General features: G+C 35.9%; 1 protein-coding gene across 3 annotated transcripts in view; it reads right to left on the minus strand.

Moving 5' to 3' along the window:
• Positions 1-22,843, minus strand: part of PIK3C2A (phosphatidylinositol-4-phosphate 3-kinase, catalytic subunit type 2 alpha) — a 55,890-nt gene that overhangs the window by 14,572 nt on the left and 18,475 nt on the right. For 2 of the 3 annotated variants that reach the window (XM_010563832.1, XM_010563831.1), the window contains exons 4-21: positions 21,187-21,344; positions 18,037-18,157; positions 17,237-17,348; positions 16,554-16,633; positions 16,387-16,450; positions 13,696-13,839; positions 11,423-11,465; positions 11,122-11,335; positions 10,917-11,039; positions 9,118-9,285; positions 5,111-5,219; positions 4,189-4,331; positions 3,366-3,554; positions 2,797-2,890; positions 2,449-2,543; positions 1,949-2,129; positions 1,193-1,297; positions 60-152 (exon numbers count right to left, since the gene is read on the minus strand). In XM_010563832.1, the coding sequence (XP_010562134.1) occupies positions 60-152; positions 1,193-1,297; positions 1,949-2,129; positions 2,449-2,543; positions 2,797-2,890; positions 3,366-3,554; positions 4,189-4,331; positions 5,111-5,219; positions 9,118-9,285; positions 10,917-11,039; positions 11,122-11,335; positions 11,423-11,465; positions 13,696-13,839; positions 16,387-16,450; positions 16,554-16,633; positions 17,237-17,348; positions 18,037-18,157; positions 21,187-21,344 (2,236 nt within the window). The remainder of the gene's footprint in view (positions 1-59; positions 153-1,192; positions 1,298-1,948; positions 2,130-2,448; positions 2,544-2,796; positions 2,891-3,365; positions 3,555-4,188; positions 4,332-5,110; positions 5,220-9,117; positions 9,286-10,916; positions 11,040-11,121; positions 11,336-11,422; positions 11,466-13,695; positions 13,840-16,386; positions 16,451-16,553; positions 16,634-17,236; positions 17,349-18,036; positions 18,158-21,186; positions 21,345-22,843) is intronic. The other variant, XM_010563834.1, reaches the window with a different exon arrangement.

Raw genomic sequence — 22,843 nt, forward strand, 5'->3', positions numbered from 1 at the left:
ACCAATGAAACAGTGATTATCATTCAACTTTTTTTCTCCAATACACACGTAAGGCCTACCTTAAACATCACATTAATTTCTTCTCCCAAAGGGTCTGCATTTATCAGTGCAACTTTCAGTGGTACTGCATTGGAGCTGAAGAAAGAACATGCCTACAAGTAGATTTAGTGTTAATACTCGAAAAGGAGTATTCCTGTTAGCCCAGAAAACAAGACATACTGACAACAATCAGGTTTGACACACAATGTGTCTATTCAGACTTTTAACACTGCAATTGTGGCTAATACGTGCTTCCTTTGAATAAAGAGCCCTTTGGCTGTCATTTGTTGAATTCTTGTACAAAAGCCAACAGTGCTGCACAGTGATGGTGTTTTATACATTTCGAAAGGAAGAGCAAATAAAACATGGATAAATATTTTATCTGCAGCCTTTTTTTTTTTAAAGCTAGAAGATATAAAAAAAACAGGTATTTGCATGTGTTACAGTATTTTCTCATTTATCTGCTTTCAAGTATATATCCATGGTTTCATAGTTACAGTAGAGAAGGAAAGCAAGATGAACTGTCTCGCCACACAGGATTAAATCCAGTGTTCACAGACTTTTAGGTTCTCAGTCATGCATGATGATATAATCAAGATTGTGCTTGAGCAGGTATTGTCAAACCTTGCAGAGTTCTGGAAAAATAATTTACCTGCTTCTCTTACATTATTATTTGCTGGACCATCACAATAAAATAAAGGTACTGTCTGCCTCCCTGGATTCACAGCATCTCTTGGACACACCCAGTCTCAGGTAGTTTCACCCGTTTCACAGTATCTACCCATTGTTTGAACTTTATAGCCTTGTTCAATTTTCTCTTTTCATTACCACTGCAAACAGGACTTTTTCCTGCTTTACTATAACCAGGATTGTTGGTCTCAAGAGAGAAGGGTCTGAAGATATAAGTTATTACAGATTTTTTTTTTTTTTTTTTAATACAGGTACCTTCATTAGTTTTACACAAGTATGTGTATAAATTTTATCTTTGCTCAGCTAATTTCACTGCCTTGTTCAATCAGAATTTTTAATTAAAACCCTCCCCCCAGCATAAAGAGTTTTCAAGCACCTCAATTGATTTTTTTTTTCTATTTGTGAAAGCTTTGCCTATATGTAGTTTTTCCAAAAAGGTTTTGAAACTCCAAATGTGCAGTACCTTAATGTTCAACTCCTTTGCCACAAGACTGGGATTGAGAGGCAAACGGCATTTGTTCTTCAAGAAAAAGAACTGCACACGTTCCATACCATTTTGCAAGGCAGCCTGCAGACAAAGAAAAATGTCAGCTGAAATGTTTTTGTTGGGTTTTTTGTTTTGGTTTGGTTTTTTTTAACTGGAGCATCTACAGAAAACTTCTGGACAAAGTTATCCTGAAGCCAATGTTTTAACTCCTCAGTGTCAAAGGAACGCTAGAAATTGTAACTGCTCTTTTAGCTATTAGAAATCCATAAACCTAGCAGTACAATACTAATATCACACAAATTTGTGTTTTGGGTTTTCTTGTGTGGTTTTTTTTTTTACTGAACCAGATGATAACATCCCACTCTATCAAACTGGAAGTTCATATTATTATGAATATAAAGCCTATAAATATATCCCATTCTTTTGCATAATGGGATCATTCTTCAGCAGTAGTAGGCTTAAATCCAATTCCAGTTTATTGTACACAGAAACCATCCTACTTTCTTACCCTATCACCTCATACAATCTTATGTTTCAGACAACAAATTTGACAAAAACATCAACTTCATTAAGCCATTAACTTGTTAAAATGCAGAGCAATGGATTCCTAGATTTTCCTGTATATTATACATAACATTTTGCTGAACTTAGACTAAAAAGGCAATTGAGGGGATTGTTTTGAGGGTTTACTCAGTCTCATCTTCCTTAAGAATATTAAAAATATATACACACCTGCCGAGCAGATCCACTTGTTTGCTTTACTCTTTCTGCTACCATTCCAAAAAGCTGCACTAGTCTGGTCTGCTTCTCCAGCTCTTCCCTCAGCCTTTTTCCACAGACTGAAAGAAAAGCTCCAAGAATTTGCTCATACCTTACACCAAACTTTGGATCATACAGTGTATCCTTAAGGAGCCTGAAATAAAGGATTTAAAGTAAAATTTTCCTAAGGAAAATACTGCAAACAATGCAATACCAAGACATTAAAATATTTTAGTGAATCAGTACTATATATATCTGAAGTTACTGATATACAGGATAAGGCAAGAAGTTTGTGCCTCATAGAGCCACTGTCTGTTTTTCATGAAAAAAAACAGGATCTACATTTTGTAAACTCCCCATTCACAATGTTCATTGTTTCAAACTATGATATTAAGAACAAACTTTTTTTTTCTGGAAATATTAATCTTATAGTAAACACATTACGTGAACAATGGAACAAAGTAACATCTTACCAATATAGGTAGTGTGCTATTCGAATGCTTCCCAGTGCCCGAGCCAAAAGAAATCTGACAAGAGCACTGTCAAGGTAGGTTTCATACTTCAATGCCTAAATACAAAGAAAATGAAATAAACCAGATCTGGATTTAATTCTAGATGAAGACTGAGATTTTATGACTAATGTACCGCAAATCCATAGGACAATCACAAAGCAATTATTTACTCAAATTGTTTTCCCTACTATGCATTAAGGTTATTAAGTATAGAGGCATGCAATTGCACTGCTGCTACTAGTAATCAGCATTTCCTTTGGGTTTTCAAGAGCAAAAAATGTCAAACTTCAGTGTAGGAGAAAGTTTTACCTGTACAAATTGAGGGAGGAAATCTGTTAACTCATCATCACTTAATGTCTCTATCCAATTCACAGCTGTATTTCGTACTTCCTGATCAGCAAACCTAGAAAGTCACCACAAATCCACATTAAGTTTATTCTGCTCGTGTAGGATTTTTTTTTCTTTTTTGAAATCAGCTAAATACAAAAGAACCAATATAAAGTTTTTAACAGCTCAATAAAGGACCTACAAGTTTGAGGACCTTCATTAGCTAAGATGCAAACACGTGTGCATGTTTGGGACAAGCATACTAACCTCTCAAAACTTCAGTCTTAATAGCTTGGCTGTATAGCTTGCTGTCCTGTCACAAATCCGATTTCAGAATCCTAACCACTATTGCTGTTCTTTAACTACATGACTTGGTTAACCCTACATTAATAAAGTAAGCATGTGTTCTTTAAAATTTTAAGAAAATTTAGCTATTGCTAAAAGAAATTCAGCAATATTTTCCACAAGAATGCCATTCAGAATCTTCTACTGAAGAAGAGTATTTTAATGCACAATACACACAGAAAACTTATTTACATTGTTTTTCTTACTTTGAATCAAGTAGTTCCAGTGCAGCTAAGGGTGATAAAGGAGGCCACTGTTGAAGTAACGAATATATTTCTGGAAGACTTGCCCAGTCCCAGTGAGGGGCACTAACCAATATTTTTGGTAGGCTACTAGTATGACTATGACAATAATGTCTCTTCTCCCACAAAAATTCCTTATCTTCTTTTGATAACCTGCAGACAAAAGCATTTCAGCTTATAACACACATACAGACCATCACCTGAATAACCCCAATGCTACTGGTCATTGTGTATATACAGATAACTGAACACACAAAATGCAATGAAATTAAAATGGCTATTTCCTCCACAAAAGTCAACACGAAGCAAAATAAAGCCTCAAACATTATCAAAACAATTGTTCAAAGTTAAAATTTGGGCAGGACAAAAACAAGTTTCTAGTATAATCTGAAATAAACCAAAACGTTAATGTTAGTTTGGTGCATACAAGTGGGAAAGCCTGCCAGAAAAGCTTTCATGGCATATGAACAGCCACTGTTGAAATTGCCACTGCTCCCTGTAACCAAAAAACTGCCAAGTAGAAATAGGCACATATAACATGCAGCCAGAAGAGTAGCAGTCTTGTAACAGGAGAATATTAAGACACCAGCACTGGAAAGCACAAGTAAATTCATTAAGTCAGCACCATTATTTCGCAAGTTTAATTCAATCTCTTGTTTAAGTCTCTACAGGTCTTCAAAATATACTAGAACCATATTAAAGAAATTCAAGAATAAGCAAGCATTCCATACCCTAGCCACAAATTGTCACATACAAAGAAACCATAGCTAGAAAGAGATGAACATACCCAATAGTGTTATCCTTGGACAGAATGGCAAGGAGATGTTCTCTCAATGGTTTTTCTAATGTTTCTATGGAATGATGCACAGTAGTCTTTGCAGCTTGAGGAATTTTGTATTCAATATCAAAAGCATGGGATGGAAAGTCAATCTGGAGAAAAAAAAAAGAAATTATGAAAGTCCTTAAGAACAGTACAGAAAGCTCACCCTTCCAGCAACCTCAGATGTTTAAGCATCTGAACTCTAGTTCTACATGTGTAACACGTTTCCATGTGTAACTGTTTTCCTGAATATTTTTTTCAATCTCAACTCTTCTACTTAACTATGGTCCTTAACCATATGACAACTGTGTTGTTGCACAGTGCAGTAGTTGGAGTACTCCTCAGAAGTGAAGTGAGGATGCTTAGAGTGGAGACTAATCACAGAACTATTAAAATCTGCACCAGTAGTTTCAACCCAACCGCCAACTCCGACCATGTTTTGCGACTGCTAAGCCATGCCTAACAAGGTGCCTTCTCTTCAGAAAGAAATTTGGACTCAGAATTTAGAATGAGAGGTGCTTATAATTCTGTAAAGAAACTGGAATTGCTATTATTTGGGTCTAGACAACTCCCATCTCAGCATATATTTCTATAGATCAGTTTTCAAAGATGTTCCCTCCCAGTACCAATAGCATGTACTACCAAGGCACCTCCAATTTCTCTTACTTCCAGATAGTAATTCCATAACTGACTTGTATACACTTACAGCAGCTTTCATTCTTTGCCCTTGATGCTTTGTAATCACTATTCTATACTGGCTTTCAAATATGACTTAGTAATATTTACATTCTTCCCAAAACATCAACTGCTCTGTTACCACTCACGTAGGAGTTACAAGTCACAATGTTCACACAAAACATAGTCAGATCAAGTCAGAATTATATATAACCTGCAATACTATTCTTTCCATATTTCCTTTCTTACTGGCCGTCCCTGACGTATGATGTGGATGTGATGAGGTCCAGAGTTGCAAGAGCTTTGTCCCACAAGTCAACAATCTGGAAAAAAAGCATGTACAGGTATTAGTGTCACAGTCTGTTTACTTCAACAAGTTATTAGTTATTAAAATACTATTTGGAGATGATCAACAGTCACTACAAGGAAACAATTCCAGAGTATTAGTGTGGTATAGGAGGGAGGACAGTTCAAGCTGAATATGTGTTTCTACTGAAGAGAAGAATTTATCTTGTGATGAGTATTTCAACAGTGATGTTCAGAAAAGAACACAGGAAATCAAATCATATTAGCTAATACAGTTCGGAGCTTAAAAAAGGGAATTATGATCATCAAGTGGCAAATAAATTTGTTTCTTTTCACTGGATGTCTTTTATTCTTTAAGTCTTTTAAAATGCTGCAGACAACTTGTAGGCGGAAAAGGCAAAGGAAAAAGTTCAGTGCTGACACACCTAAATTAAGTGCTCCCTATTTCTTCAGGGAGAAAAGGAATACCTTTGCCTCTGAGGAATAAACTGAACATACACACCCTCTTAACTTCTCAGAAAAAAGGTACAGGCATATGAATATTACAGACATCGCCATTTGCCTGGACTTTCCACATTCCTAGATTCTGCAAGCGCATATCAGATGACATTTATATTTACAAGTTTATTCCCAATATTAATACCATTTCCAACTGTAGTAAGGCACAACTGGGGATACTTCATAAATCAGTTAAGTGGTGAATGTTAGGTATATAAAACTTCTACCAGTCTTTAAAAATCAAAATAGAGTCTCAAAAGACTGCCTGAAGGCCAAGCCTTAAGTATATTCTGAAAGATGTTTTAGGGTTTATATGTGTTTCAAAGAAAGAACAGTTCTTTATATGTAAATATTGATTAACTGGGAGCTTATGATGCCAATAAAAATTACTAAATCATGCCATTAAAGCGTAACAGCTTGTTCTTTTTAATAATCCTCCAGTTTGATATACTTGCCACAGCCTTCTGTCTCATCCACAAATAAAGATATTTTAAGCCACTCCACACACATGTCATCTGAATGGATTTTAACTTGACTATGGATTCTTCCAAAGCACATACATGACCTTTTATTCTTCCTATGTTTTAGTTAGCTAAAAGTTTTAGCTCCTGCCTGCTACTGACGCTATTCTCAACTGTAACTGCAATATTTGGCTAGTAACTTTAATTACCTAGGTCTGGATTTGATTTATGTAGACTGCAAGTGGATTAGACCACCTGCATCTCTACAGTTGCCATATATAGGCTGTTCAGTAAACTCTGGCATAACACATTCTACTGTAGTGCTCTGCATAAACAGATAATACAGTTTTCTCCCCAAACTAACTACTATAAGAACACCATGCAGTATGAAGACAAGATAAACTTGCAATTCAAATCAAAACCAAAGCCGTGTTTTCAATCAAAACAACTTTCAAGTGAAATGTGATATTTACATAGGAGACCCAAATGAAACATTTACACAGAAGGCTGAAATAAGCATCATTTATGAAAAGAAATCCAAGTTTCAGTGGAGACTGAAAACAGCTGCAGGCCATTGTTGCAATGCAGGAAAGCCTAAAGTCTTACACACCCTCAAGCTGTTGTAATTGTCACCAATACAGAAGAGGAAGCAGAACAAGTAGAGCCATATCTAGAACCAAAGGATGCAAACCACATGGAACAGACATAAACAATACATAGAAGTAACTGTCCAGGAAAGACTGTCGTGGTTTAACCCCAGCCAGCAACTAAGCACCACGCAGCCGCTCACTCACTTCCCCCTCACCCAGTGGGATGGGGGAGAAAATCAGGAAAAGAAGTAAAACTCCTGGGTTGAGATAAGAACAGTTTAATAGAACAGAAAAGAAGAAACTAATAATGATAATGATAACACTAATAAAATGACAACAGTAGTAATAAAAGGATCGAAATGTACAAATGATGCGCAGGGCAAATTTTCACCACCCGCCGACCGACACCCAGCCAGTCCCCGAGCGGCCAATCCCTGCCCCCCACTTCCCAGTTCCTAAACTAGATGGGACATCCCATGGTATGGAATACACTGTTGGCCAGTTTGGGTCAGGTGCCCTGGCTGGGCATGAGAAGCTGAAAAATCCTTGACTATAGTCTAAACACTACTGAGCAACAACTGAAAACATCAGTGTTATCAGCATTCTTCACATACTGAACTCAAAACATAGCACTGTACCAGCTGCTGGGAAGACAGTTAACTACATCCCAGCTGAAACCAGGACAAAGACTTAGTTGTCTTTCTGCAGCCTTAGATAATTTAAGCTTCCAGTAAGACCTAGAAGTCAGAAGCACACGTAAATAGGAAATCTTAAACATAAACCCTGAAGCTATTTTGCAATGGTGTGATCACTTCTACAACATCATGCCTAATTCTGGCATCCATGGTTCAAATCTATTGGTTAATGTTTCATTGAATAGCTACCTAAGTGATAAGCATTTTGGAATACACTTCATAATGAAAGTTTCAAGGACAAGGTAACTTGAACAAATCCAGGAACACTCAACTGAGGACAGCTACAGTAAGCTTTTCACTCTTTGTGAAAAAGGTATAGCAGGATCCAGCAGCTGTACTTGAAGGAAGGCCAGTCCAAACTAGAAATATGCCATAAGTTTAACACAGTTGTTAACTATCCTTTTATTTTAATTTTTTCAATAAATCCAGCTCTGAATCAAAATGAGTAATTGCAGAATATCCTGGGATCTCTGTTACTCAGAAATAGGCTGATGGAAGAAATGGTTTATTTTTCCTATGAAAATAAACCTGTATTTTAAAATACAACTAAATTTTAAAACAGTATTTTGATTCTCTTGCTGGCTTGTATATTACCACCCTATTATCAGATTTAGGAAATTTTAAAAGGAAAAAAAAAAATCAACATAACCAAAATTCTCCACCTTGGCTCCTGCATATGTAAACTTATAAACATGCAGCATTGAGTATTTTGCAGCCAATGCAAAGATGCCTCTAAAGAATAATAGTACTTAGAAATACTGCAGACCTTAAAATTAAGGTCTTTTATTTTTTAAAATTTCAGCCATCACCATATTTTGCTCTACAAACAGGACTGGGTGAAGATAAGAGCTATTCTTTCCTATCTTAAGACAGTTTTAAGGCAAAGTGCTTCTTTCCCAGTGACATGATGGAAGTATAACACATTGTTTACCTGCTGTCAGGATTCTGTTCTGCTTTGTATTGCACTAGACACTATTCCTGCTAAATTCAAGGCTTGCTGCAAACACTTCTTTTGCAAGTTGCATTCTCTATCACCATGGCTCATGAATTGGCTGAGAACTGGCTGTTTACACTTCATCTGCTAAAATATATGCAAATACTGACTGAACTGCCTCTAGCCAACATAAATGTACTTTTAGATCTTCTAATCAGGTATTAGAACTCATGAAATGCCACCTATCAAGACCATACTCCTTCAGTAGAAGGGAGGCTATCAATTCAGTAAACAGTCACACCTGCAGATACTTCAACTGCATATGACCTATAGGGTAACACCTGAATGTCAGTGGGTTCCTCAAAGAACAACTTGAGTTATACTTACATACTCAACTGCTCCATACTTACAAACGGTACTAACATGACCTCTTTTGGCCCACATTACTATGAATAATTCCTGCAGATAAAACCACTTTCATCCAAACAATATTCAACTTCCTCCAGCAGCTAAGTTTTTTCAGCCAGTTAGATGGAAATACTACAACACAGGACCATGTTTTGTACCCTATTTAATTGAAGGTATTATTTCCGTAACAATACAGTTTATGATTCTTACTTTTATCATGGCCTACTACATTCAGTGGCAGAGAAGCAGCTTCTCTAGTTATAGGAGTGGAGTAAGCTTTATATGGAGTAAATCACATTAATAATATTACCCATATTTTGGATACTTACCGCCTAAAATCAAAAAGAGGTAGGGAAACTTGACCCAATATTTCTGGGCCCTTTCTCTGCTTATTTGAGTCAGGAGAACTCCCACTACTTTGATTTAGGATTCCAAATAAAGTCAGACATAAGACTGATTCCAAAGGCAGCTGTGAAATTTGGATGGGGAAAATTATTCTGTAAAATAAAAGTGTTAAAAATAAGTCAGAGGAAAGACAGTTGTTAGTACGTTACAGGCTTATCCATATTACCTGTCGATGCTTCTCGCTTTCAAGAAGTTAATGAACATTGAAGAACAAGTGTTAAATTTCCATGCAATCATATTTCATTCCACTTTATCTCCTGTACCAATAGTTTGCAAAAACTGCTAAATTATACTTCTGCACTGTAGCCAGATTTGGAACAACCCTTTTTAATCTTTGTCTATTAAATCACATTCCTTACACAGAACTGCACTGTCCAGCATAATCAGTCTTCCCACTCTACTCACTAGGAGGACACACACAATTCCATTTTAGCTGCCTCCTAATCTCTCAGCTTTAAAGAGTCACCTGACAATAGCTTCCCATCCAAATGAGAGAATCTATTAAGAACTACTGAAAGCTAAGTACAATTGGTATAAAACCAACACCCATAAAGAAAGCAGCTGGGGAATATATACCTCACGGAGCAATTCAAACAGATTTTTGTTTACACTGTTTTTATTGCTTAAAATGTTCTTTAAGTTTGATTTTTCTGTAACACATCAAAATATCATTCTAAGAGTCATCACAGCATATTACTAAGCCCGTTACACTATAAAACACTAAACTATATTAAGCAGCTTATAAGCAATCTAACACACCTTCACTGTAATACACTAGTACTTGCCAGCAGGAAATCTGACAATCCCTTACATCAGGAAAAAAAGGTAGTTGGAGTACTCTCTGAAGGCAGGTATTCTAGAACCTGAAACTCTCATTCCTGGTCTGAAATAATTTGTCACTGTAGACTTTCAGGGTGTTCCTCAGGGTGTACCTCTGACCTTTAAAAACAGTCACAGAAACAGATAGAGGGCAACATGGAGCTCACCTGATGCTCCAGTTATGACAGGCTGCCTGATTACTATTAAGTGGGAGAAAGCAAGCTGTGCATAGATAATGAAAAATATCTTCCCCTCTCAGTTATCAGGTATCACCTGCCATCTTCTCCCTATTTCTTCTCTGCATGGCCTTCCTTCTTCCTTTCTACCCTCTTGCTCTGCCCCATAAAGAGAAACTTAAGTTTAGTAGCTCAAACCAGACATTCTCACATGCTACAGATACTCTTAAGCACTTATGCACCTGCTCTCTTCATAGAAATAATTCTAAATTAGATTTTAAATTCAGATACAAAGTTGTTACAATGTATTTGGAGCAAAAAACAATTTAACACAAAAGTTAGTACAAGTCAGTTGCTTTTCCTCCCTATTTACACAATGTGAGCACTGCTTATAAGCAAGCTTTATTCATCCTTCTTTAAGCAGCACAAGCTGTTCCCGTTACAAGGAATGCTATGACCTTCCCAACTCCTTATAACTGTATACTACAAACACATTAGCACAGAGCACTTGTCCAGCATTTCCACTTCCACTTTTAAAATCAGTAGTGAAATACCAATTGGAAAAATATTTCTGATTTTGGTCAGTAAGTCTCACACATTGTTCTTTCAACACTTCAACTGGAATTGGAAGCAAGTGTTGCTTGAATGACTGTATTCAGCAGCTAGCTAGGTAGGTACTGGCTAAATCAAAATATTTTAGTGAGTTTTAACATGCTAAAGTCACTTACAGTTCATCCCATTTAATCAAGTAGAAGAAGTTCTTGTATGTGCCAACCTTCTTGGACTGAACAGGTTTAAACAGATCTTTTCCATTATGGGTCAGAGAACAAATCAAGTAGTATTTTTCATAACTGGACAAGGAAAAGAAAGTAAATTAAACATGAAAAACCCCATCTATAAAAGGATGAATTTTACAATTAATAAATTACTCACTTTGATACCCAACCAGAAGAAATTCCATGAGCAGCAAATATTGTGAACTGGAGATGTTCTGTGGCAGTCCATGCTTCCTTGGTACTCTTACTATCTTTCGGAGAAATTGCTGCAGAACTGCTACATGAATTCATATGGAGTCGCAGAAGGGCCTCAACTGCTTTTGTTAACTGGTCTATACTCATTTTCAGAGGGTTTTCAGGCTGCAGTGAACCTAAATTATAATTAATCTTTAATGCATATCTTCCTAAAACAGCCCCCTGAAAGCAGTTTTTAAATACAATTGAAAAACTTTACTCACCAGATGAGCTCTTGCTAGTGTCATCGCCACATTTTAAGGATACCTACACAGCAAAGTTAGAGCGAATTCAATACCGAGAAACCCATATTAATTTTCTGTTGCTCTTAATTATGTTGTACAGAAATTACAAAACATCTGGATTACTCCCATATTTGGGTTTATGTAATATCTCTCTACTCAAAGCTCCTCAAGAGTTAACTGACAGCATCACAATTTCCATATCATGCAGCAACTATTCACCAGGTTCAACAGCTCACGTTTTGTCAAGTCACAACTATTCTGACACCCTTTATGAACTCTTAAAAGACACAGTACATTGGAATATTGCTCAGGATACTCTAACTTCTCTGAGTAGAGATAAAACTTGGTGAGGGCTGTTACAGATGAAAACAGAAGCTCTTAGCTCTCTTACCCAGTAATTTAAGTCTGAACAGCTGTTTTGTCTGTGGCATTTGTTAAGACACCTTTTGTAGGCAGAGTTACTAGAAATTTACTGAATAAATAAAATGTTAAACAACTGAGAAAACTGAACAGCAAGTACTGTTACTTTGTACTATCTGCTGTGTTTGCTTCTTGGTCTACTAAAATGGAAGTCTAAACATGATGCAGTATTACAGCAATGTCTAGTCTCAACAAGAACACTGTTGAAGCCAACAGGTGACAAAGAAATCATGGGAATTTACTCCCTTCTAATAAGGGAGGGTTTCATGCCAAACTCAACTTCTGATAAAAAAAAAATTTTTAATGAAAACCAAGTTTGTGATTTAAAAACAAAACCCAGTGAATTCCTAATGCTTCACAGAAAGTCTAAGAAGTTTGCCACAACCACTGCAGAAAAATTAAAGCTGTCCTTACACTTTTAGTGTATGAATTGAGCAGCTTGTCAACATTAAGTTTTAACTGCCAAAAAATTTCACATTCTTATAAAAAACATGCAGACACTTAAGGGGAAAAAAATAAAAATCACATCATTTTCCCCTCTCAGAAAAACTGCCATATGTTTCCACCATACTTGTCAAGTAGTCCAAGTACTTTTGGATAACAGGATACCAAACTACTGAAACAGCACTACACATGTAATTTTCTACTTCACAATCTACTGTTTTCTTTTACTTTTTGGCCACTTCTTCCAACCACAAAACAATTACTTTAAAAAAAATAAAAATCAAACAATATCTTGCATAAGGTTTAGATGCAGGTGGCTCCAATTTTTACACCAATTTTGTTTCTGAAAGCAATCCTGTACGCCTTCATACACATTACTGTTTAAGCCAATGTTCATCACAAGAGAATTGCAGGGTTTTACTGATAAGAAGTACCTTTTTCAAATTCTACTGGATAGCGTTATTTTTGGAGGTTATTTTTACAGGGTAATCTAATTATTTCTACAGCTTTCTCCTATTAAAAAGGCAAATGTTGAAGAAATATCAGATACGCTGTATTTCACTAAGTTTTCTTAATATGTCTTCTGCACTTCCCTACAAGAGTTTTTGTTCTTGTGACAACTGTATTTGGTCTGTGCATTTTGCAACTTCTGCTCACTATTAAAAATATATCACTTAACTGATGAAGCTGAAAGTGAATAGAACAGCACATGAATCACCACCAATAAGGCAGCAGGACAACAGAAATAGCATTACAAGACTACTTAGCTTTTTTCTTTGCACACTTCTTCATTTAATGACTGTTTTTGACAATGTGACTTGAGACCAATTCTGCTCAAGTGAACTCTTCATCATAAGGCAGTTTTATCATCAAAATTTGTGCTATTTGAGAGATTTTATTTTTGTCCATATGATCAAGAATGCAGAAGCATGAACTGTTAAGAGTTTTCAGATGCTATTGCTATTCACATAAATACTGCACAGAAAATTCATGACATGAATTCCTCCTTTAAGCATAACCGTGTTGATTTTAGAGGGCATGAGCTAGCTGTCAGTTTCCCTTGGTCAGACTTAGTAGCACCTGCTGTGACACAGGTCTGTAGTTACAGAACCAGAAAACAGTATTTTAAAACTAGTTTTAAAAAAGTCACTATTTTGAACAGGAAAGGATTCCAAAAGCAAGCAATTAATGCATTAACAGCAAAGAGATGTTAAAATAAATGGAAGATACCAGGTAAAAAAAGCAAAACAAAACACAACACCAAAAACTACAAACATAACCCTGACAGAACCGTTGCTGGTACTTGCAACTACCAAAGATTATGAAATAGTATTTATCTAGTGTTAAAAAGCATACCTCAGAATGCAATTTATAGTGTGAAAGTTTACCTCAGCATCTTTAGTCCTTGGAAGATTAACAGCCCTCCTTAGCTTCTTTACCGATTCCGTTATTGCGGGAGTCTCTACACAATCGAATGTAGAACAGATTTTTCTGACAGTCTTAATTACGTGATCTACTGCTTTATGCTGGTTCTAATAAGGAACGTATGAGAGAACAGATTATTCTGATCACAATTGTGAAACTCAGTATTGCTTTAATTTTTTTTTTTTAATGAATTGCCGAGAAAATTTCATTATGAGATGCATATCTCAATTACATTAAACTGTGGTGTAACAATTTGATTAAACAAAAACCTCAGTATTAAGAACTTCCTTATAGCTCAGTTATCAATGCCAAAAACATAGCAGTACAGATTCTAGAATGGGGTCCCAGAAAACATTAGCAGGTTTCCAACCACTTTTCTATTAAGCTGTTGGCAGACAAGTATTTTCTAATGAGATATTAAGCTCAAATTCCCTCATGGCATAAAAAGAAATTGTAGTTTAAAAAAAAAAGGATGTTCAATTAGTCTGAGGAAGGAATGCTAAAGAAGCTGTGTTTCAATTTCAGCCCTCTTAAAACAAACATATAGGCTCAAATTACACTTACACTATAGTGTCACTTCCATAATGGAATTTCATCTTTTTTTACTTTACCTTAATATACTTTTGAAAAAAGTTTGTTACAACTTTTGCCTTACGTGTCATTTAATTTAAATGGTTCTTCCACATGAAACAATTGCAAACTGTCATCTTGGAGAAGGAAAGGAAGGGGGGGTTGCACACTTAACAGGAATCTTTTTTGAAAGGAATAAATCAACTTCTTATCAGAGAATGAAGATGCTGGTACACTGCTTAAGACAAACTCAAGATGCTCCTAATATTCCCTTCCTTCTTCTCTTCAAATAGAAGAAAGGCCACTTAGTTTAAATCTAAATTATCCTAGGCTTCTTGGGTTTTGTTTTTTAATATAAGCAAAGTCTTGATCCATTTTCAAAGAACACATGCAGAAAATGAAAATACTTGCTTCAAAATAACTGTTTAAAGGCTTAATGTATAGGTTTCTTTCACAATCATTTATGAGCACTAACAACTAAATAAGAGCGATTAGTGTAATAGCCTCTCAGTAAGATGTACACTGATTCCCAGCCCCCACCCTCCCCACCCCCCCAGACATTCTCATGACCTTCCTAAAAATGGATAGCAAAGAAGCCATTTGAATGGAAAAGTTGTTGGATTGAGAGTTACCTGGCAACAATTAACTTTGTTCTGGTAAGAAAATAACCATAGAAGTCAGAAGACATTGTAAATATTTAAGCCATACTTTCAAAGCTAGCACTTTGAAGATAACAGCTGTTTTGACACATGAAAAGCAAAATTTCCACTGCTATTTTCCTCACAGGCTCTCAAATTAATCTCAATAATAAGACAACAGATAACTTTAAAAGCGTCCAACAATGTGAAATCAAAGGCTATGTACAAAGTTATTTATGGATTTCTATACCCTGTTTCACTTTGATTAGCAAGCTTCAGCTTCTAAATACATACAGGAATTCACTTCAGGAAGTAAAGCATTTCAAATACAACAGCTGCTGATACTTGGACCTAATAATCATCACCTACAGGGTACATCTCCCATCCTCAAAAAGACTGTAGAAAGAGTAGAGCATAACTCTGAATTGAGATGTTTTGCACTCCTCACCTCAGCCTGTGAAATCACAGTTAAACAAGCAAGCTGAAGCAGCCACAAGAGCAAAGCAATAAAACCACCATCATATTAAGGAGCAGCAACATCTCACTTCTACAAAAAGACTGGGTTCAAAACTACCCTTGAGAACATGGTGAATCGCCATCAAGGGAATTAAACAACATTAAGGGAATACGTAAGTAGCGGACATCAGCTTGTTCAGACCTGCATTCCTGGAGAGGCAAATGAACACAGCGGAAATGAAAAGTATCGTAATTAAGTCATTCATTTCAAGACTGTTCTTATAGAACCTGTATTATCTAATGTTTAAGAATTTAAGTCTCCAAGTTACATTACTATAAGGAGTTAAACAAAGCTTCTCCTTTTAGAAATTAGTAGAGCAGGTTATCCTCAGCTAGCTTTTGCATTTGGGAAATCACTCCAAACTACTTCACATACAAGCTGTTTTAAGCTACCTATCATGCACTGAAATAGACAATGGTTTTGACAGTGTATTTTTAATTAATCCAGCAGTGCAGAATAAGACATTATTACACTTTTTATAGAACTTGTGTGCTCCAAACATGCTTCAGTTATAACCGCCACTGTACACAACTATTACTGCTCACTTTTGTGTAGATTCCTATCTGTTACCAATATATCATTCATGGCTGACAACAACTGGCATAGTCAGGATTCAGACCTTTTCCTATTCCCCTAAATTAATCTCCTCCAGCATTTTTGAGGAAAAGTTTATTTTGCACCCCAGGACTTGGATGATACATTTTCAATTGTGATGATTAGGTAGTAATTAGTTTGCAAGAAAAGCTAGGAAGAAAAGCTAGGAAGAAAAGAGGAAAAGCAACCTAAAAATCCATGATTCCAAATCTCCCTTTAACAGCTTGTTCAGATCTCAGTTTCCCCAAGAATACCTGCAAGTCTATCCCAACTATCTCATTAGTAAACCTTCTCATGATAACTTTTGGTTCAGCAATAATTTACGATGACCTTACCTCATTTTTAAGAGCTATGTTAACTTGCTTGTGATACACATCAAGAAGCTCTTCAATAGAGGACCTGCAAGAAATAGTAGTTATGAACACAAGTGTAGGAGCATAATAGAACCTTGGTCAGAAATTCAGCAGTGGGCTTGATTACTAAAATAACCACATAATATTACCTTATAATAGGTTCTCTGAAAGGCTTTTCTACTTTGTAGAGGTGTTTGGTTAGATGTATGGGTGTTCTGTCATCATCTTCCTGCAATAAAATATTAGATATTAAGTACAGTTCTCACCTTTCTATAATTTGTAATACTGTTTTAGAATTTTCATTACTAATACCTGTGGAACAGAAAGGTAAAGAAATAAGGCAATCTCTTCAAAGGGGAAAAGAAATAACTAATTAATAGCCTATGAAACAGGTACACATAGGGACAGGGGGAAGAGGGAAGAAACAGCAATCAAGTGCCTAACTATGCAGATATCAAATATTCCTCCCTTCCTCTTTGATGGTCTGATACATATCTAATTAAACTCAAAAACTGTTCCCAAATTTTATTTAACTCTGAAATTTGTTGCTTCTCTTTCAGGCTTCAAGTTTAGTCCAAATGCTTGCATACTTTTCCCAGCTATAGTACTTAGTCTAATAAGAGACATTATCCATACTTATAATATTTGCCTTGCAAAAGTTGAGTATTTATTTCACTTCCTCTTAGTATAAAAGGATACAATTCCCAACACCAAGCAGACATACTAATTTGTTTGTAACACAAAAAGGTTACATCTCAGATCCATCAACTCTGATGCAAACTCCCAAACTCTTGAAGACTTACATTGATGCTGCAGTTTAGGAGGTACTTACTGTTCTTGCCAGATCTCTGCATATCACACTACGGGTCAAGAGCTGCAGTTTGATTTCTGTATCCCACTTCCGACAGTTCTGAATATATTCATGACTTCCTACGCAGTGCTTACTGTTAAACAAAAGAAAGCTATAGTTACACTAAAAATATGCAGCGTTTTTCAAAAAACTCACAGGGAATATTTAAGGCAACCTGCTGGCTCAAAATAAGGAAATGGTGAATCAACCTCCACACCACACTTCTTGATCTGATTTTTACTTCTGCAGTCTTAGTATACTATTACAGATACCCATACTTTTGCTAAAGCTCTTAACTACTGAGACTAACATTGAAACCAAATATTGTAACCTAGAAAACTAATGGGGATTTGTAAACCACTAGTTCTGGAAAAAACAAAACCAAAAACAAAACCAACTAAAAAAACTCCCCACAGATTATTTCAGAGTATTAGAAAACATTGGTAGATTTTTTTTCCTGGTTGCTGGTATTTGAAGAGCAGCTGAGAACTACAACATCTATCTACAGAAATACTCTAGAAATCTGCATCTGAAAAAAAAACAAAAACCCCTGTGTTCAACACAACAGATGGCAGATTAGAACAGATTTCTAGGAAGGTGTTGGGAACCTACTTCGCTGTATCCCAGAGCAACTCTAAAGACTTCTGATCTTTGTGCAAAGTGTGACTCTTCTACATTTAAGACTTCTGCTTTCACACATTTAATCGTTAAAGATATACTTTCCAGTAACTGTGCCATGAAAAAGCACGAAGTTAAATATAAATGAAAAAGAGTTTGCTTACTTCTGTAAAACTTCTTCTTGGCCACAAACTTTCAGGATATAGCTGCCAATGTCCACTTCATTCAAGTCATCATGCACCCAGCAAAGTGCCTGCATTATTATAAGCTCAACAGGGGAACTCACTGTTTAAAGAAATTATATCTAAAAGTTAAATATAAATCTATAGCAAGTATTATTAACCATTGTTTACCCACAAATTGTAGTTAATGAAATTTATTTTTATACTTTAGGGAAGACTCTTATGCTTCTATAATCTCCTAAATCTCATAGTTTGAGATCTTCACTTCTTTCTCACAAATAAAGGCACCTTATAAAACCTGTCTGTAGCTTAAGAAAACAATAAATCCTTTTTAAATTAGGATACAGTGTAGTTACTTGACCATCAGTACAAAAATCAGTCTGCAGTCTGTTTTCAGGAGTTTATATATGAGGATCGCTTTTTTTTTCATTATAGATTTGCCTTATTTAGTAAGGAATTCAAATAGGTAAGTGATCCCAGAGCTGCTTAGACTTTATAAATCATTATCTGAAGAGTTGGAGATGGAACTTCTCTATTTGTTCTGCTTTTGAGGAAGTATCAACTGTAGCAGAGGCAAATCCTACTGAAAGTTCTTTTTGCTTTTTCCTTTTCATTTGTCTAGGGCAGTTTCCACACTGTACAGATCAGATCTTAGTAAGCATCACCAAGCCTTTGCAAAAAGCAACTCTTAACTACTAGTACTTTCACATCAGGCTCCAAATGCTTTTTTGAAAAGTCTTTCTCTGCCATCCAGCAACTACAGAACAAACGCAAGAAGTCAAACGCAAAATTCATTTGCCCACAGCTACCAGCTGTCACTGACGAAAAATCCATAGATCTGTTTTAACACCACAAATGTTTTAAGTACAAAATGCTCTCTACCTCTCCCTACCTAGTTTCTGATCATCTTCTTTAAATCATTTGCAACCAATGTCACTAAGTGCCTCAAAATTCTGTAAAAAACACTGTATAAATGCATTGTTTTTAATCAGTACCTTCAGAGTGTTTTTTTTTTTCCCTCCAGCGGCCTTCCTAGTTTTCTGGAATTTTCTTTTTTGTAAAGAAAGAAATGTTACTACTATGGTGGATATAGAGAGGTAATGCCACAATAATCTTTTCCACAAGATACCGCAAGTGCTTCATCTCCGATGACTTAATTATTACAAGCATAGAGGTATTTGATAGCATCCGAAGAATGAGTATGTGGAATTCAAGAACAAGGAATAATAAGTAGTATGAATTCAGAAACATGATTTAACTCATTATTAAGACTATTTAACTTATTATTGATCTAGAGTGAAACTGCTATACTACCTTCAGCAGAGAATATGGTGGTTGATAGAGAAAAAAGATGCAGTAGCAGTTTATGGGCTATAGTCACAGGCTGCATTGACAAAGGTCTGCCAGTCCTGCAAAGCCTAGTGGAGTAATGCAAAGATGTTACCACCTTTTTCCTGCCCTCCATCTATTTGAAAGACATTCATTTCTTGCTGACACACAATGATTGCTCAGGTACACTTGTACTTCCATGTAAAGTCTAATAAACAAATGCAAAATTAATAGGTATACCCAAATAAGCTCTGAAGTTCACCTGTTTCCCTCCTGGGTCCTTTCTACACATTGAGTTGTCAGAATACTGAAAGACTGCAGCTCCTTCTGAGCAGGACTGAAAGCCACACTAAAGTAGTTCTAGCATTAGGATGCTAAGGTATGCAACAACTTGACCAAGAACAGAAGGAATTAAAGGAAGAGAGTAACTTTAAATATGCCTATTACTAGCCACATATGAGCTACAGATACCTATCTTTCACTAGCTACAGAAGACAAGCAGTTTAACTGTGATTAATTTCAGCATCAGAAAAAGGAAGAGAGCAAAAAGCACAAAGAGTAAGACGTGGGGCTAGAATACAAAACACATTCCAAGGTATTCACAAAACTTCTAGAAATAAAGGGCTGATGCCATAACATTTTAGCTATGCTACCAAAGCCTTTTGTAGGAAAGGATTAAGCCTGTAATATTAGGAGAGTGTAATCTTAAGAATGAAGAGCAGAAACCCTTCCTAGGCTACACTTACAGTCCACCTCATTTCTTAACAAAAGAGTATTAAATCACAGCAGAATAACTCAAGGGCCCAGCAAATTAATATAGAATGAAAACACTTATGCACTGAGAGCTTGTTTTCCATTACAGCAGCTTAAGTGAGTAACAGAGCAACTTCATCTCTTCTGAGAACAACCAACTCCAAAGCATCTAGTGCTACAGATAGAGAACCAAATAATAAACAAAACATCACAGCACAGACCCATTACTAGGTGACACCATCTGGGAATGGAAATGCTCACAAAGGGCTAAGAGACTACAGCAGTATAGAGGCTAAAAAGTAAGTTGCTCTTGAGGTAATTTATTATCAACTACTATATCACCAAGAACTGCCAGCAGTTGATAGCATCCAGAGTTACAGCCTTTAATACAAACAGGCTGTGCAGTCAAGACTACACAGATAATATGAATTTATGTACAGTAACAAGGCAAACCTAGAAGTTCCACTCCAACTAATACTCCTGGTTACCCACAAAACTGGACCAGCTAGTTATGGCACATCACAACAGTATTATTTTAGTGTTTGTGTGCATATGCATATGTTGAAGTCAAGTAATAGATAATTTCAGTGTTCATTCTTATTTCCCAACAGCAATTTGTCTGAATTTTCAGATAGCCTGCAAGAATTTATTTAGACACGTGTTAGAGCATTGAAATAAAAAATTAAATTAAAAGTTAACAATCTCAGTCCTGGTGTCGTTGTCCCCTCAATTACTATAAAGTAGGTCAAACTCTTGAAAAACTGTTTTAACATTCCCAGCTGTGGATAGAATAGTGGTTCTGGTTTGCTTGGCTTTCCTTTTTAAAAAAAGTTACATTTTATCAGCTTCTAAATATTTTCTGATGGAGGCACTGACCTAGAATTAGGTTCTTTCTTCATTTATTTCTTCCACATTCCCCACAAGCAACCCATGCACCTGAGACCCAGGGATTACAAAAACTGAAAGCCACTAGCCTAGACTGAGCGTACAGTCTTAAACCACCATTCCAAGTCTTACAAGCAAACTCCAATTTAAAAAGCAGAAACATACCATCACATGTAAAAGTTACTGGTTGCTGGAACTCTTCGATTTCTATAGAAACCTTGATACTGGCACTCTCCCCGCTTATATTTCTCTGCAGCATGATTGGACTCAGCACAAAGCCTGGATTTGTTTGCTGATTAGCATAAGGAAACTTGGTCCTCAATCTGAAAGTAGAGAAGGTTTATGAAACATTGCAATGGATAAGTCTAAGACTACAGCAAAATAACATGGTAATAACCACAAGCCAGAACAGTAAAGACTACCTAAATTGTACTCTTTACCTAAATTGTATGTACAAAACACCATTTAATTTTTCTACTCTCAACAGATCACTGCCCACAGTAATTATACAAGTAGTAGTTAGACAGGAAAAAACCTAGCTTATAATTAAGCAGGTTTTCCATACAGATTAAAATATTTAATAGGTCAATGCTTACAGGACATATCCAGCTTCTGCAGAAACTAAGCTCCAAGACAGTTTTTAAAAAGCTAATCCATAGCATTTGCTAAAAATTAGTTAAAAAAAGAGTAATTTCTTTTACGTACAAAAGGCCACAAAACTCTTTAAAAGTTTCAATTTTCAGCAGTCTAATCTGAACTTAGATACTATGCAGAAGGTAGTTATTCCAAGCTGTGGAAGTTAAGAGGCCTAAATTAAAGGAAAGGCTTTTATTTAGGACACAAACAGTATAAAAAATTCAACTAGTAATGAATAGACAGTAGTCTGATAGCTGCTTTTTATCTTCTGCTATTTAACATGGATAAAATAATTTAACCTTAACCTTCTGCCAACATTAAAGCAGTATTATAGGAGATCAAGAACAGAACTCATCTATAACAGTCATCTATTTCATCACCTTGATTCCTGATGACAGCATGAATGGGAAAAAAAAGAAAGGAATCCCTGTAGCAAAAGTTGCCCAGTCAAAAATCCATCAGCATTTTAAGGACTGGGTCTTGAAAGAAAGGGCAACAATTAGATTTAACTAGAAACTGTTAAAACAAGTCTTTTTTATGTGAGCTTTGTCTTAATGTTGTTCATCAGTAAGTTTCACAGGTATATGACTTCCCATTGGTTTTATGGAGTTGGCTTTTCATTTCATAAACATTCCTGTTTTAAAAAGCGGCTGTTATCCTTCAGATTCAAAGATCTCTATTTCCCCCATTATGTCTTGGATTTTGATCTTGAGAGGAAAAAAGGCAAGACTCCGAGTATGTCTTCTCTAGGAATGAAGCAAAAAAAACCCAAACTCATTAAATTGTGGCAGTAAGCAAAAAAACAGAAGGAGTATTCTAGGCTATCAAGTCCCATCTTCTTTGGTATGACCTTTAAGAAACCTAACCACCTGATCAAAGCAGGAACAAGTTTGAAGGTTTTATTTGTTACAGAATTCCAGTTGTGGAAGCAATAAAAATGAGAGCATTGAGTGACAGGATTTAGTGAGGTGCATCACCTAAGGAAAGAAGACTTCAAATTCTTTCTTTTGAAAGAACCCTGATTGAACACCTGAACAACTCCATTGCATTTTTGAACAAATAACACAATACCAGGAAAAACTGGGATAAGGAAAAAGGACACATACTGAAATTCACCCCATCAAGCAAAAAACATAGGACTAGCCCTGTCAACCTAACTGAAAATGAGTTTTTTAGCTTTTTTTTT

Source organism: Haliaeetus leucocephalus, unplaced genomic scaffold (assembly GCF_000737465.1).
Source record: "Haliaeetus leucocephalus isolate CR32 unplaced genomic scaffold, Haliaeetus_leucocephalus-4.0 Scaffold173, whole genome shotgun sequence".
Taxonomy (NCBI): domain Eukaryota; kingdom Metazoa; phylum Chordata; class Aves; order Accipitriformes; family Accipitridae; genus Haliaeetus; species Haliaeetus leucocephalus.